We start from the raw sequence: 16,068 nt of genomic DNA, 5'->3' as shown, positions 1-16,068 counted from the left end.
TTCATTAAAATAAAAAAAGATATATAATAATGTTGTGCTTTTTTAAAAACATATTTAAAAAGTGTAAACGACCTGAACAGTTTAAAATTCAAACGATTGGAATCGGTCAAGAAATGTGGATGTTAACCATAATCAACTAAAAGTATATTACTGTCGCTTTAAGAAACTGGCACATTCACGCACACGCATTGGACTAACACGTTGGAGAGAGACATCACGCACACAAGCACACCTCGAACAAAAGCCTCTTACGATTTAACGGTTGAAGATGCAGATTCCAGAAATGGCCCGTTAGAACGGCAAGGGTTTGGGGAACGCGAGCGTGTTCTCATTTTTTTTTAATCGGATGAAAAATGACCAAATTAGAGCAGGTTGAAACAACATGGGAAAGATATCCGGGAAAGTCCGACTTCTCCTCGCTTAAAGTGAAAAAAAAGGTACTAAATGACACCTTAGCCAAATAAAAGTGAGTTTGTCTGAAAGAAAAGCCTTGGGACTACAAAATGTGCGAATTTGATGTCTAGTGAGCAAAGATTGTGGCCATGGTGACGAGTTTTGGAAATAGATGTTTTGTCTCCCGTCACACCAATGTTAGAAGGCTATCTGTCTCCGTTTCGCTCACTGTCTTTGAACCCGCACAGGGGGGAGAGCTTTCATTCCTTAATTTTTTTTTTGACACTGAGCTAAAGATGGGAAAAATTGCAACAAATTGAGCTAAAATTCATATCGGCTGGTTAACGTATGCGCGCGCAGCGTGTCTTGGAAAAAGGTGCTTGATTTGATTTGATCATTTTCGGTTTCCCATTCATTCCAATGGGACTTTTTGGGGGACTTTTTTGGGAATTGACTCTTCTTCACAATTATAAACCCTGCATTTTACTTGGAAATGTTGCTGCTTGTATTTTAAATATAATATATCTATATAATATTTCATGTTAGAATTTTATCTCATGAACGAATGACAGTAACTGGTCTCACAAACAATGGTATGCAGTGCGCCCGTTTCTACAGCTAGTTGTTGGTAACGCCTAACGCATGGAGTTCCATGCAGCCCAAGTGGGCATTCCGTCACACTTTGTGACAGCTGAAGCTGTTTGAAAGCGTTATATAAAAATAAAGATGACTTGACTTGACTTTCCGTCAGTCCGTCAATGGCAGCAGATGGGCATTCTATTCCGAATTGACGATGCTCGATATTCATTGACGCGCTCGCCTGTGTGTATGCGCAGGATGTGAATGTATGAACTTGTGATCATTTTGTTAGTTTGATGTTGTATTAGGTGAAAAGGGTAGGCAGTATAAGCTTTGGCTTGGGTCGACACCTTTTGGTCTTTTTCCAAGTATATTTTTGTTCTTAATCACTGATTGTTTTGAGCAAATTAACTAACTAACTAACCAAACTTATTGAATTGGCGGAGCTGATGGGAACATTTGAATGTCTGTCTGGATACAAAATGAATATTGAAGAAAACTCAAATTATCAATTTTTTTCCCCCCACGCACAAGAAAGACATTTTTAAAAAAAATTGCTGGATGTTGGCTTTCACTTGTGTGTTTTGTTGTCGTAGAGGGTTGACTGGTGGAGGGGGTTTTCATCCATGTCCTCTTTCCCTTTCATCAATATCAGTAACTTTCAACCTAAATTGTAATTGTGAGTAGTTTTGAAGCAGCATTCTTTTTATTTGTAATTGGTCAAAGAATGTTAAGAAGAAACTTTTCCTCTGCTACATTCAGGTACCTACTGATCTTTTTTTTTGCGGTTTCTCACACTACGCATAGGTTGCACTCGTCGGTTCGATCCTGCTGGGGTGCTGCCACCCTCCTGCGGGTCCAGTCCTGGTGGGGTGCTGCCACCCCTCCTGCGGGTCCAGTCCTGCTGGGGTGCTGCCACCCTCCTGCGGGTCCAGTCCTGGTGGGGTGCTGCCACCCACCTGCGGGTCCGTTCCTGGTGGGGTGCTGCCAACCCACCTGCGGGTCCGGTCCTGAGTTCTTCTCTTCCCACCCAAAAACAACTGTCCCGGTCAACTCTATGTAGGATGTAGAGTGGAACATTTGCCCCACCAGATATCTTTTCATGTAGGAGAACATGTTGTAGGCTGACAACAGAAGAAGACACAGCGTCAATATTTGGACCGAATGAATCACATGCTTATTTATTTTTTCTGCTTTTTTGCCTCGTTTGTCATTGGAAGCAGTGAAATGTGTGTTGAAGTGAAAGCCTACTTGGAAGTCAAGGGGCATCACAGCACACTTTAGAGCTTCCACTGTACATCTAATCACATCAGTATAGAGAATGTGTCCAACATACCCAAGCCAAGGTTATTCACTTGGCTCAAGACATTGAAAGAGATCAAGTTACGAAGACTCACCACTCGCCAGAGAGTCGCTGTATGCCACGAGCACCGTAAACACTGCATGCAGCGCAAACATGGCCATCTTGAAGCAAACCTGGCAACGCGCCTGTGGCATCTGCCACAGAAACAATGTGTTGGATCATTAGCACTGAAGAAGCACAAAGCTTCTCAATATGGAGGATTGACACGGGTGTCAATACCAATCCATCTAATGAGAACATCAAAATACATACAACTTGAGTTGAATTTACCTGCCAGGTCAGGAGGCAGGATAGGAACATGTAGACATTGGAACCCAACAGGAATGCAATAAAGCCAAACCGGTGAATGTCTGCAGAAAGAAAATGAGATCGGATCAACATTTTATACAGTTCCGACATGTTCTTATCATCATCTTTTCAACCCACTTAGAAACTGAACGGGCATGGCGATGCATTCGTTGACAGATAACTTTGGGCTCGACTGCTCAGAGGTTGTTAACTTGTTATACGTTGCAGTGTACGCCATCACAGCATGTCACTAAGCGGACCGGACAACTCACGGATGATGTTACGCCCTGCCATCTACAGCATACAAGAATTGGTGACATGCGCGCAGCACCTGGCCGCGAGCTTCGGCGCTCTTCTCGGCATAGTCAATCACGCGATGTGCAGCGGTCATTAATGCAAGAGAAAACGCAGTAGTATCAATCAGGCTAAAGAAGGCATTTACGGAGGCGTACGCGTGACTGGCGACTGAGCCGGGGCGGCGACGTCACAGTCCACAAGCGACTACGTGTCCACTTCTCGACGGCCAAAATGTGTTGATGTCATCATGAGCAGGACATGCAGACAGCGTTAGTAGACACTAAGGGTGTAACGCTTTTTGTATGCGTCTGTTTTGTGGAAAACACTACTTCACCTTTATATTTTTATGCAGGATCGTGAGTGGTCGGCGGCAACAATGAATACACAGAAACTGATATGCTTTGCTAGAATAACTGCCTTTTATTCCCCGCAAACAGCAATCAACATTTTTATATTGTGCTAGAATAATCGTACGTTTTATTCCCCGCAAACAGTAATCGTCACCTGTGTTTTGCTCGAATGATTGTACCTTTTATTCCCCGCAAACAGCAATATTCACAACTTGCTTTGCTAGAATGATTGTACGTTTTGGTGGTCCCCACAAGTTCAGACCTCTTTTTGAGGGTCAAGACTTGGTTTTAGAGTTTAGGTTTGAATTAAGTTATGGTTAAGGTTAGGGTAAGGAATTTTTTACGGTTAGGGGAAGGGGCTAGGAAATGCATTATGTCAATGAGCTGTCCCCACAAAGATAGCACCGTGTGTGTGTGTGAGAAGCATCTTTGAGTGTTCAGAAAAGCACTATATAAAACTCATGCATTATTATTATTATTATTATTATCATTATTATTATTATTATTAAAAAAGTTTTTATACTCACCTGGACCAGCCTCTAATGTCACAAGGGCAAGGATGAACAGGCCGCTGAGCTCCACCAAGTTGGCGTAACACGCAAAGGAAGCCACTGAGTACCATTTGGACGTGGTGCCAAACTGCTTGTAGTACAGATCCCGATATTTGTACGCCACCAGTGCTCGCAGGGCAAACAAGAAGGTAAGGCCGGCCAAGAAAATGTGCCCCCCTGGCTTAAAAGAGGCGGCTGCACTGGTGGTTGGAAAGCTAATGGTCATGTTTTTGCCCTACACACACACACACATCAACATCTTACAGTTGAGTCGAACAGAAGGAGTAGTAGGATGTAAATAAGTACAAATATGTCATTACTGTACATGAGTAGATTTCATATCAAATCAAACTTTTTTTATATGGCACTTTTTATACATAAAATGCAACTCAAAGTCCTGTGCAATTAAAACAGCCATAGTCTACATCTTAGTCTAGTCGTCTTTGTCACAGTTAAGTTCTCCACGGTCCTGCAAAGTTCTCAACGTCCAGCCAAGCTTCCCAAGTTTTGCCAAGTCAGCCCACCTCTCTCTGTCCAGTCATGGCGACCTGTCTGTCTCCCTGTCATCTCACCCGTCCCCACTTGTTCCAATAAACTTTCTCCTTTAGTTCAGTTACTTCAGCTTTTACCAGCACTTTTCCCCCCACGGACAGCCAGTGTGTGTATATCCAATTTGTACAGAGTGTGACTACTTTGGCATTTTGAAGTACTTACATTACATTTCACAATGAAGACCTCCTTGTCGTATGCCACAGCAAGCGCATAGTTGAGGATGAAGCAGATCATAAAAAGTAAATGCATGCATATTGCCACAGTCTGGTAGTTCACTTTAAGACCCAGCATTGTGGCAGTAGTAAGGAGCGTATACGACTGACTGGAAACACGTCTTTATTCATCAACTGCCAACAATAGAAATCGCGAATATTGCGCCAACAAACATTCATATAAAACACACCCCCTGCTGTATGCCTACTGGGTAAGAGGCATGGTCCTAAAGTCCACCACACATCCCCCCCCACCCCCCCCGAACACCCAGAAGAGCACTCAAAAGGAAAACCTCACAGGGGGCTTCACCAGCCTGCCACATCGACTACGCAGCCCATCTCCCGGTGGAGCAGGTGAAACCTGTTGAGCAGTGGAGGCAGGCGAAAAAGGAGCAGGAGAACACTCAACATCATCGTGCGGAAACGAGGCTGGGGGTTTCGGAGGACGACCGCGGCGAGGGACCCAAGCTGGCAACAGCACATCGCCGACAACCAAATGAGCTGGTTTGAGCCTATCCAACGAAACAGACTCCCTACGCCCACCCATATCAAGCACAAAATATTTAACCCCATGCTCAAGCACCCGAAACGGGCCGTCATACGGTGGCATGAGGGGCGACCGGTGGGTATCGTGGCGCACAAAAACAAAACGGGCAGACATAAGTGTCGATGGTACAAAAACCTTAGGAACACAGTGGTGAACCGGTGCAGGAGTCAGGGGCATCCCCGACAGAAAGGGCCGCGCGTCAGGACCTTCGGGCAGAAATTCACCCGGGACGCGAAGAGGCTGACCGAACACCAACTCGGCCGGGGCGGCGTTAAGATCCTCTTTCGGAGCCGAACACAACCCGAGCAAAACCCAAGGAAGACAATCGACCCAGTTACCGTCGGAAAGCGCAGCCCGCAGCGCAGCTTTAAGCGACCGGTGAAAACGTTCACACAACCCGTTAGCCTGTGGGTGGTAGGCAGTAGTGCGGTGTACCTGCACACCCAAGGACTCCGCTAAGGCAGACCAAAGTCCCGACACAAACTGGGGCCCCCTATCCGAGGTGATATCGGACGGCGTGCCAAAACGCGCGACCCAAGACGACAGGAACGCGCGGGCTACGTCCATCGAAGTTGTGGAGGACAGGGGGACAGCTTCCGGCCACCTCGTGGTCCGATCTACCATAGTGAGCAGATGCGTAAAACCCTGCGACGGACGGAGGGGGCCTACCAGATCAACGTGCACGTGGTCGAAACGCCTAGCTGGAATCGGAAAAGGTTCGAGGTCCGCCCCGGTGTGCCGGTGAACTTTGGCACGCTGATAAGCCACGCACGCCGCCGCCCACTCCCTGACATCCCTACGCAGTCCAGGCCAGACAAACTTGGCACCAACCAGCTTGACCGACGCACGAACGCCAGGGTGTGAGAGGGAGTGGATAGAGTCAAAAATTCTCCGACGCCATCCCAAAGGAACCACAGGCCGGGGGCGGCCGTACCTAAGAGCCTAAGAGCCGTACCTGCCGCTTTGAGGTTGCGGATGTCAGGGTCGTCGGACTGTTCGGCAGCCATCTCGGAAAAATTAACCCCGAGCTGGACTGGACATACAATCGCGCGCGATAAACAATCAGCCACAGGGTTACACTTACCGGCCACATGCCGAACGTCTGTCGTGAATTCGGAAATGGCCGCCAAGTGGCGCTGCTGGCGGGCCGACCACTGTTCAGTAACCTTTGACATCGCAAACGTAAGCGGCTTATGATCCACATAAGCCTTGAAACGGCGCCCTTCAAGAAGGAAACGAAAATGTCGCGTCGCGAGATACAGCGCCAGCAACTCCCTGTCAAAAACGCTATACTTGCGTTCGTTATCCCGCAACTTACGACTAAAAAACGCAAGGGGCTGCCACACATTCGCCACGAGTTGCCACTCCCCCTACAGCTATATCGGACGCATCTGTAGTCAAGGCCACCTGCGCAGTGGAGATCGGATGGACGAGGAGGGCCGCGCTCGCGAGGGCATCCTTAGCTTGCTGAAACGCCTGTGCCCGTGTATATATCTACATATCCATCCATCCATTTTCTTAACCGCTTAGTCCTCACAAGGGTCGCGGAGTCTATCCCAGCTAGCGTCAGGCGGTAGGCGGGTTACTAGACTACATGCATTTTTTTTTTACTAAATATAAAATTATATTGAATGAGTTTTGCAGTCAAAACAAGAAACATTTCCGCGGAAATTTTGAATGGGACTGCTGACTCTTGCAAGGTGGAAAGACGCAATACTTGTAGCAATAGTAGTAGTAGTATAATAGTAGGACTTTTAGTAGTAGCAAGTACTTGTAGTAGTAGTAGTAAGTAGTAGTCGTATTAAGTAGTAGAAGTAGTAGTACTTGTACTCGTAGTAGTAATAGTAGTACTTGTAGTAATTTTAGTAGTAGTCAAATGGCAAAGATGGCCGCCGACCTGGTTTTGCGAGGGGGAGAGACTCCTTGGCGTACCTATTTAATTGGCTAAGATGGCCGCCGCCCTGGGCCAGCGGAGTGGCGAGAATCCTGGGCGTACTTAATCAATTGGTCCAAGATAGTAGTAGTAGTAATAGTATTTGCAATAGTAGTAGTCGTACATAGGCCAAGCCTTGAGTACACATAGAAAAAAGGGGGTGAGTTGAGCTCAACAGTGAGAGAGATGATTGGCTGAGGCAGTTGCTATGCAGAAGTGAGAGACCAGGCAGTATAGATAAAAAAGCACTATTTAAATAGCAGTTGTTAGAAATCATTTTTTGATTTCCTGCGTGTTCAAAATAAAACTCAAAGTTGAGATCTCATGAAGAAGTTTCTTGCCAGCTTTTATTCAGAAATTTCCGAAGCCACTTTGGATCCTTGCTCAATCAGCAGTGACCGCAAAGTGTCCCTCTCGCTCTCGCTCTCTGCTCTTATACAAAAACAGTGTTTAGAAAAAATACTCCCCCCCTGTCATCTTGCCCTGTCAGAGTGAAATACACAACTTAGAATCCTACACCGTTCCTATCTCAGTCCACTCCAGATGTGGGTAAACAATTGGTTCCCGGCACCTTCTTGCACCAGGAAATTTATGGACAGACCTCTGCTTGCACTTTCAAACATCCCCTCATTTAGATAACTCAGAAACCTTACTAGACATTTCTTTCCCAGAGAGAAGAACAAAGGACTATAGATTGGCAAACAAATGAATTAACTGTTGTCTTATTATTACACAGCTCTAACTAATATCAAAAACGATTAAAATATAAATTGAAACAGAAAAACAATGTTAATAATCTAACACAGTCCATTCCATTTCTTTAAAATAAAAAAATATATATAATAATGTTGTGCTTTTTTAAAAATGTATTTAAAAAATGTAAACGAGCTGAACAGTTTAAAATTCAAACGATTGGAATCGGTCAAGAAATGTGGATGTTAACCATAATCAACTAAAAGTATATTACTGTCGCTTTAAGAAACTGGCACATTCACGCACACGCATTGGACTAACACGTTGGAGAGAGACATCACGCACACAAGCACACCTCGAACAAAAGCCTCTTACGATTTAACGGTTGAAGATGCAGATTCCAGAAATGGCCCGTTAGAACGGCAAGGGTTTGGGGAACGCGAGCGTGTTCTCATTTTTTTAATCGGATGAGAAATGACCAAATTAGAGCAGGTTGAAACAACATGGGAAAGATAGCCGGGAAAGTCCGACTTCTCCTCGCTTAACTCTTTGACTGTTTTCAGAAAAGGGATGCTGTGGGTGCCAGCCGATTTAAGCATTTTGACTGATCTTTCAAGGTCCACAGAAAATTTTGTGTTTGGACTATGGAAACACACATACTACCATCTCATCTTTCATCAGAAAAAAAAGTTTGTTTCTACCTTATTCCGTTTTTCAGCAATCAACAATAGAAAATAGGTTAGTTTCATCCAAATGCTCTGTTTTGGACCAAAATACGGAGAAATCAAGCTTTTCGTGAAACGATATTATTTCATGCACTCTAGTGAATTTGACACTTCTTTTTGTCCATGAATGATGCCACAAACACCTAAATAGTGCTTTACTTCTATAAAACACTACTACCAACAATGAAACAGTGTTTTTTTGATAGCAAAATAACAGTTTATTTACATTCAACATTCAACAGTGTAACAATTTGACAAAACAATTTGGCAAACTATTTACAAATGTGTGCAACTGTGCATGTGTGTGTATGCGTTACTATTTACAATTGTGTGGATGTTTCAACTACACTTTTTTTTTTTTGTGTGGTATATAGTGTTACACTCCCCTGGGTGCAAGGGGACGCAACAGGATTTGCACCACAGATTTGTTTCACTGCAAATGCCCCTTCGCGTGCAGACCCTACACTTTCTTGCCGGCTTTTTTTTCCGGGGAGTAGCAGGTATATACTGCAGTGTGTGTTTGGCCATGTTGCCATCAAGTCTACTTTCAGATCATTATACGGTGACCTGGTGTTATGTCTGGCTTCCTCATGTCCTTCCGTTTCTATACTTGCAACAACGTCCTCCAACTGGTCTTGTGGTAACAGCCACCCTCTCACCACCTGCTGGATAAACTCCAAAAAGTGTTGACACTTCCCAGGATTTTTAGCTTTGTGCAGGATATATGCATTGAACATGCATATTTGAAAAAGATATGCAACAATTTTTTTGTGCCATTTCAATGTTTTCCGCGTGAATGGGTGGTAAGAGATGTTTTTGATCCATCTTATACACTCCATTCATCGTGGAATTGTAGTCCAGAACACACACTGGTTTTGGGAAAGGCACTCTTTTTTTTGTGCCTTCCGCCACACATCCACTGTCCGCATTTCATCTTTGTGAAAAGTAGTCACCATCCTCAATAAACGTTTGTCCTGCCATGCCACAACCAAAACATTTGTGTTGTGTCTTACCAGTTCCCCCCCCCCACCCCAAGGCCAGTGTTTGTTAGGGAAGTGATCTCACTGGGTTCACCTGTTCTTCCTCAGTGTTCCACATACATTGATACGTGCTGCCAGGAGACGTTCACACAAGCCGATTGAATTATAAAAATTGTCCATAAAGAGTGTGTACCCATTTCCTGGCAGACGATCTCGTAAATTGAAAACTGTATCAGGCAGAGAACAACTGGTACCGACATAGGGTTGCATATTGAAGCAATACCCCGTTTGGGAGTCACACAGGATGTATGACTTGATCCCATATTTGATCGGTTTTTGGGGGTTGTATACTTTGAATGAAAGACGTCCCTGAAAATTCATCATTCACTCATCAATACAAACATTCCTCCCGGGTTGGAACAGTTCTTTGAATTTCTGGACAATGTGATTGAAAACAGGACGGATTTTTTAATAGTTTGTCGTCTGAACTGTGTCTCTCGTTGTTCAAATGAAGGAAACTCCAGATGAGCTGTAAGCGGTTTCGAGGCATCGCGCGACTGAAAAATGGTGTAGTTTCTATTTCGTCTTGAGTCCAATACATATCTATACTGGGCTTGTTTATATACCCAGTAAGAAATTGGAGTGCAAACAAAGTTTTTAGTTCGGACACAGACACTGGCTTCCAAGCACGACTCCTACGGTGTGGCAGACTTTCAGTCTGCTTCTGGATAGACTGACGTGCATACAGGTTTGTCTGGTCAGCAATGTGCTGGAGAAGTTCGTTCGTGATCAACAGCTGCAGGAAGTCAGCTGGCAGGGTCGAATTCAGCTCTGCTGCGGCACCCCTTGGTCCTGGTTTTTCAGTAAAGGGGAATGTGGTTGGCTGCCAGTCTGCTTCATGCCAGCCAGAATTTTTGGGATCTGCAAATATACATTTCAATATCATATAATATTCATTTTAGATCAGTGTGATGCATTATATATATATATAAATATATATGTTTACCTTTTTTCTTGGATCCATTGGTTGATGTACATTCTGTAAATTATAGAAGACATTTAAGATCAAATATTTTACTCGTGCTGTGTTGGAGAATCTTTTTTTTTTTTTACCTTTATTCTGCTCACTGTGAGAAGGGTCAACTTGAGCCCTGTGAGTTACAGCTGAAAGAAATATATACAATTACAATAATATCGAAAGACTGTTTTCTTTTGTTGTTGCGGTGAATTGAAAACACTTTTTTTTTTATACCTCTCTTTGTCGTAGAAACTGCAGTGGGACGTCGCTGTGAGCACGATCCACGATCTATGAATTGTACATTCACGTTACACGAGGTGCTAGCAGCGTGCCGGAAAAGTATCTCATAGCAAGTTTGCGCTTACCTCCACAGTCTTCTGAGGATGAAATACTGTCCGAATCAGTGTCTCTGAGATCAGACTGTACCCACTCCTCCGAAGAATATCCATCGGAATCAGGGTACTCTTCATCGTCCGATTCAACGTCCGCCTGTGCAGAAGTGGACTTTAATTTGCAATACTGCATACTTGTATCCAGATTGCAGCACAACGATGCCCAGGAACGTGAGCAACAAGCCCCCTCCTCTCGTCCAGAGACATCCAAAGCGAAGACCCTGATGGACATTGGGACTCGCCGAATTTTCAACGAGGACCGTGACCTCTTCAGGCAAAGTGTGCGCCGATTCTACCAAGCCGAGGTCGTGCCGCATCACAAGGAGTGGGAGGAGGCGGGTCAGGTGAGCAGGGAGGTGTGGGAAAAGGCCGGCGAGCGAGGCCTGCTGGGAGTTATGACACCTGAGGAATGCGGCGGCATCACTGAGGAACAGTAAGAGGGAAAAAACCCATGGCATCTGATGGAAATGACATTATTTTTCGTAGGTGCCTTTGTTTTCATTCAACAGAGCGTACTCGAAGTGTACAGGCCCTAATTTTGGACAGACTGCATTGAAATTGAAACCACGTCTAAAAAGCACAATGACTCTTCTTCACAATTATAAACCCTGCATTTTACTTGGAAATGTTGCTGCTTGTATTTTAAATATAATATATCTATATAATATTTCATGTTAGAATTTTATCTCATGAACGCATGACAGTAACTGGTCTCACAAACAATGGTAGTATGCAGTGCGCCGTTTCTACAGCTAGTTGTTGGTAACGCCTAACGCATGGAGTTCCATGCAGCCCAAGTGGGCATTCCGTCACACTTTGTGACAGCTGAAGCTGTTTGAAAGCGTTATATAAATAAAGATGACTTGACTTGACTTGACTTTCCGTCAGTCCGTCAATGGCAGCAGATGGGCATTCTATTCCGAATTGACGATGCTCGATATTCATTGACGCGCTCGCCTGTGTGTATGCGCAGGATGTGAATGTATGAACTTGTGATCATTTTGTTAGTTTGATGTTGTATTATGTGAAAAGGGTAGGCAGTATAAGCTTTGGCTTGGGTCGACACCTTTTGGTCTTTTTCCAAGTATATTTTTGTTCTTAATCACTGATTGTTTTGAGCAAATTAACTAACTAACTAACCAAACTTATTGAATTGGCGGAGCTGATGGGAACATTTGAATGTCTGTCTGGATACAAAATGAATATTGAAGAAAACTCAAATTATCAATTTTTTTCCCCCCACGCACAAGAAAGACATTTTTAAAAAAAATTGCTGGATGTTGGCTTTCACTTGTGTGTTTTGTTGTCGTAGAGGGTTGACTGGTGGAGGGGGTTTTCATCCATGTCCTCTTTCCCTTTCATCAATATCAGTAACTTTCAACCTAAATTGTAATTGTGAGTAGTTTTGAAGCAGCATTCTTTTTATTTGTAATTGGTCAAAGAATGTTAAGAAGAAACTTTTCCTCTGCTACATTCAGGTACCTACTGATCTTTTTTTTTGCGGTTTCTCACACTACGCATAGGTTGCACTCGTCGGTTCGATCCTGCTGGGGTGCTGCCACCCTCCTGCGGGTCCAGTCCTGGTGGGGTGCTGCCACCCCTCCTGCGGGTCCAGTCCTGCTGGGGTGCTGCCACCCTCCTGCGGGTCCAGTCCTGGTGGGGTGCTGCCACCCACCTGCGGGTCCGTTCCTGGTGGGGTGCTGCCACCCACCTGCGGGTCCGGTCCTGAGTTCTTCTCTTCCCACCCAAAAACAACTGTCCCGGTCAACTCTATGTAGGATGTAGAGTGGAACATTTGCCCCACCAGATATCTTTTCATGTAGGAGAACATGTTGTAGGCTGACAACAGAAGAAGACACAGCGTCAATATTTGGACCGAATGAATCACATGCTTATTTATTTTTTCTGCTTTTTTGCCTCGTTTGTCATTGGAAGCAGTGAAATGTGTGTTGAAGTGAAAGCCTACTTGGAAGTCAAGGGGCATCACAGCACACTTTAGAGCTTCCACTGTACATCTAATCACATCAGTATAGAGAATGTGTCCAAGCCAAGGTTATTCACTTGGCTCAAGACATTGAAAGAGATCAAGTTACGAAGACTCACCACTCGCCAGAGAGTCGCTGTATGCCACGAGCACCGTAAACACTGCATGCAGCGCAAACATGGCCATCTTGAAGCAAACCTGGCAACGCGCCTGTGGCATCTGCCACAGACACAATGTGTTGGATCATTAGCACTGAAGAAGCACAAAGCTTCTCAATATGGAGGATTGACACGGGTGTCAATACCAATCCATCTAATGAGAACATCAAAATACATACAACTTGAGTTGAATTTACCTGCCAGGTCAGGAGGCAGGATAGGAACATGTAGACATTGGAACCCAACAGGAATGCAATAAAGCCAAACCGGTGAATGTCTGCAGAAAGAAAATGAGATCGGATCAATCGGATGTCTACATCTTAGTCTAGTCGTCTTTGTCACAGTTAAGTTCTCCACGGTCCTGCAAAGTTCTCAACGTCCAGCCAAGCTTCCCAAGTTTTGCCAAGTCAGCCCACCTCTCTCTGTCCAGTCATGGCGACCACCTGTCTGTCTCCCTGTCATCTCACCCGTCCCCACTTGTTCCAATAAACTTTCTCCTTTAGTTCAACAATTTCTGTCTCCCTGATGTGTCTCCTCGCCTTCGGGTCCACCCTCTCCTACGCGCACCATTTCGTGACAAAACTGATGAGAGTGACCAAAACTTTGAGTCAACGCTTCAGCTTTTACCAGCACTTTTTTCCCCACTGACAGTGTTTTGTTGTCGTAGAGGGTTTACTGGTGGAGGGGGTTTTCATCCATGTCCTCTTTCCCTTTCATCAATATCAGTAACTTTCAACCTAAATTGTAATTGTGAGTAGTTTTGAAGCAGCATTCTTTTTATTTGTAATTGGTTAAAGAATGTTAAGAAGAAACTTTTCCTCTGCTACATTCAGGTACCTACTGATCTTTTTTTTTGCGGTTTCTCACACTACGCATAGGTTGCACTCGTCGGTTCGATCCTGCTGGGGTGCTACCACCCTCCTGCGGGTCCAGTCCTGGTGGGGTACTGCCACCCACCTGCGGTTCCGGTGCTGGTGGGGTGCTGCCACCCTCCAGCGGGTCCGGTCCTGCCACCCTCCAGCGGGTCCGGTCCTGGCTGGGTGCTGCCACCTTCCTGCGGGTCCGTTCCTGGCGGGGTGCTGCCACCTTCCTGCGGGTCCGTTCCTGGTACATTCAGGTACCTACTGATCTTTTTTTTTGCGGTTTCTCACACTACGCATAGGTTGCACTCGTCGGTTCGATCCTGCTGGGGTGCTACCACCCTCCTGCGGGTCCAGTCCTGGTGGGGTACTGCCACCCACCTGTGGGTCCGGTGCTGGTGGAGTGCTGCCACCCTCCAGCGGGTTGTAGGCTGACAACAGAAGAAGACACAGCGTCAATATTTGGACCGAATGAATCACATGCTTATTTATTTTTTCTGCTTTTTTGCCTCGTTTGTCATTGGAAGCAGTGAAATGTGTGTTGAAGTGAAAGCCTACTTGGAAGTCAAGGGGCATCACAGCACACTTTAGAGCTTCCACTGTACATCTAATCACATCAGTATAGAGAATGTGTCCAAGCCAAGGTTATTCACTTGGCTCAAGACATTGAAAGAGATCAAGTTACGAAGACTCACCACTCGCCAGAGAGTCGCTGTATGCCACGAGCACCGTAAACACTGCATGCAGCGCAAACATGGCCATCTTGAAGCAAACCTGGCAACGCGCCTGTGGCATCTGCCACAGACACAATGTGTTGGATCATTAGCACTGAAGAAGCACAAAGCTTCTCAATATGGAGGATTGACACGGGTGTCAATACCAATCCATCTAATGAGAACATCAAAATACATACAACTTGAGTTGAATTTACCTGCCAGGTCAGGAGGCAGGATAGGAACATGTAGACATTGGAACCCAACAGGAATGCAATAAAGCCAAACCGGTGAATGTCTGCAGAAAGAAAATGAGATCGGATCAATCGGATGTCTACATCTTAGTCTAGTCGTCTTTGTCACAGTTAAGTTCTCCACGGTCCTGCAAAGTTCTCAACGTCCAGCCAAGCTTCCCAAGTTTTGCCAAGTCAGCCCACCTCTCTCTGTCCAGTCATGGCGACCTGTCTGTCTCCCTGTCATCTCACCCGTCCCCACTTGTTCCAATAAACTTTCTCCTTTAGTTCAACAATTTCTGTCTCCCTGATGTGTCTCCTCGCCTTCGGGTCCACCCTCTCCTACGCGCACCATTTCGTGACAAAACTGATGAGAGTGACCAAGACTTTGAGTCAACGCTTCAGCTTTTACCAGCACTTTTTTCCCCACTGACAGTGTTTTGTTGTCGTAGAGGGTTTACTGGTGGAGGGGGTTTTCATCCATGTCCTCTTTCCCTTTCATCAATATCAGTAACTTTCAACCTAAATTGTAATTGTGAGTAGTTTTGAAGCAGCATTCTTTTTATTTGTAATTGGTTAAAGAATGTTAAGAAGAAACTTTTCCTCTGCTACATTCAGGTACCTACTGATCTTTTTTTTTGCGGTTTCTCACACTACGCATAGGTTGCACTCGTCGGTTCGATCCTGCTGGGGTGCTACCACCCTCCTGCGGGTCCAGTCCTGGTGGGGTACTGCCACCCACCTGCGGTTCCGGTGCTGGTGGGGTGCTGCCACCCTCCAGCGGGTCCGGTCCTGCCACCCTCCAGCGGGTCCGGTCCTGGTGGGGTGCTGCCACCTTCCTGCGGGTCCGTTCCTGGTGGGGTGCTGCCACCTTCCTGCGGGTCCGTTCCTGGTACATTCAGGTACCTACTGATCTTTTTTTTTGCGGTTTCTCACACTACGCATAGGTTGCACTCGTCGGTTCGATCCTGCTGGGGTGCTACCACCCTCCTGCGGGTCCAGTCCTGGTGGGGTACTGCCACCCACCTGTGGGTCCGGTGCTGGTGGAGTGCTGCCACCCTCCAGCGGGTTGTAGGCTGACAACAGAAGAAGACACAGCGTCAATATTTGGACCGAATGAATCACATGCTTATTTATTTTTTCTGCTTTTTTGCCTCGTTTGTCATTGGAAGCAGTGAAATGTGTGTTGAAGTGAAAGCCTACTTGGAAGTCAAGGGGCATCACAGCACACTTTAGAGCTTCCACTG

General features: G+C 45.5%; 2 protein-coding genes across 2 annotated transcripts; both read right to left on the bottom strand.

Moving 5' to 3' along the window:
* Nucleotides 1-580: 580 nt before the first annotated feature.
* LOC147180141 (uncharacterized) lies at nt 581-6,225 on the bottom strand. Its single transcript, XM_086067113.1, has 5 exons — nt 6,217-6,225; nt 4,884-6,074; nt 3,798-4,056; nt 1,969-2,096; nt 581-625 (listed from the first exon to the last, which is right to left on the bottom strand). The coding sequence occupies exons 1-5, from the start codon at nt 6,223-6,225 to the stop codon at nt 581-583; spliced, it is 1,632 nt and encodes a 543-aa protein (XP_085923239.1).
* Nucleotides 6,226-8,683: 2,458 nt separating this feature from the next.
* LOC147180140 (uncharacterized) lies at nt 8,684-12,281 on the bottom strand. Its single transcript, XM_086067022.1, has 5 exons — nt 10,847-12,281; nt 10,716-10,769; nt 10,577-10,627; nt 10,470-10,502; nt 8,684-10,384 (listed from the first exon to the last, which is right to left on the bottom strand). The coding sequence occupies exons 1-5, from the start codon at nt 11,103-11,105 to the stop codon at nt 9,855-9,857; spliced, it is 927 nt and encodes a 308-aa protein (XP_085923148.1). The 5' UTR covers nt 11,106-12,281; the 3' UTR covers nt 8,684-9,854.
* Nucleotides 12,282-16,068: the final 3,787 nt, after the last annotated feature.

Source organism: Leptonotus elevatus, chromosome 2 (genome assembly GCF_054856555.1).
Source record: "Leptonotus elevatus isolate MCC_2025b chromosome 2, RoL_Lele_1.0, whole genome shotgun sequence".
Taxonomy (NCBI): domain Eukaryota; kingdom Metazoa; phylum Chordata; class Actinopteri; order Syngnathiformes; family Syngnathidae; genus Leptonotus; species Leptonotus elevatus.
Note: the sequence above shows the minus strand (reverse complement) of the source record. Positions and strands in the feature narration are given on the sequence as shown.

Excerpts from the sequence above, each read along its gene's own strand:
- LOC147180140 (XM_086067022.1), bottom strand. The coding sequence starts at position 11,105 with ATGTCCATCAGGGTCTTCGCTTTGGATGTCTCTGGACGAGAGGAGGGG. Across the intron at positions 10,628-10,715 it reads AGTTTCTACGACAAAGAGAG|CTGTAACTCACAGGGCTCAA; the intron begins GTATAAAAAAAA and ends TATTTCTTTCAG. Across the intron at positions 10,385-10,469 it reads CAATGGATCCAAGAAAAAAG|ATCCCAAAAATTCTGGCTGG; the intron begins GTAAACATATAT and ends GTATATTTGCAG.
- LOC147180141 (XM_086067113.1), bottom strand. Across the intron at positions 4,057-4,883 it reads GCAGGCTGGTGAAGCCCCCT|GGCAAAAACATGACCATTAG; the intron begins GTGAGGTTTTCC and ends GTGTGTGTGTAG. Across the intron at positions 626-1,968 it reads ACTCAGGACCGGACCCGCAG|ACAGTGAGCGAAACGGAGAC; the intron begins GTGGGTTGGCAG and ends GCGGGTTCAAAG.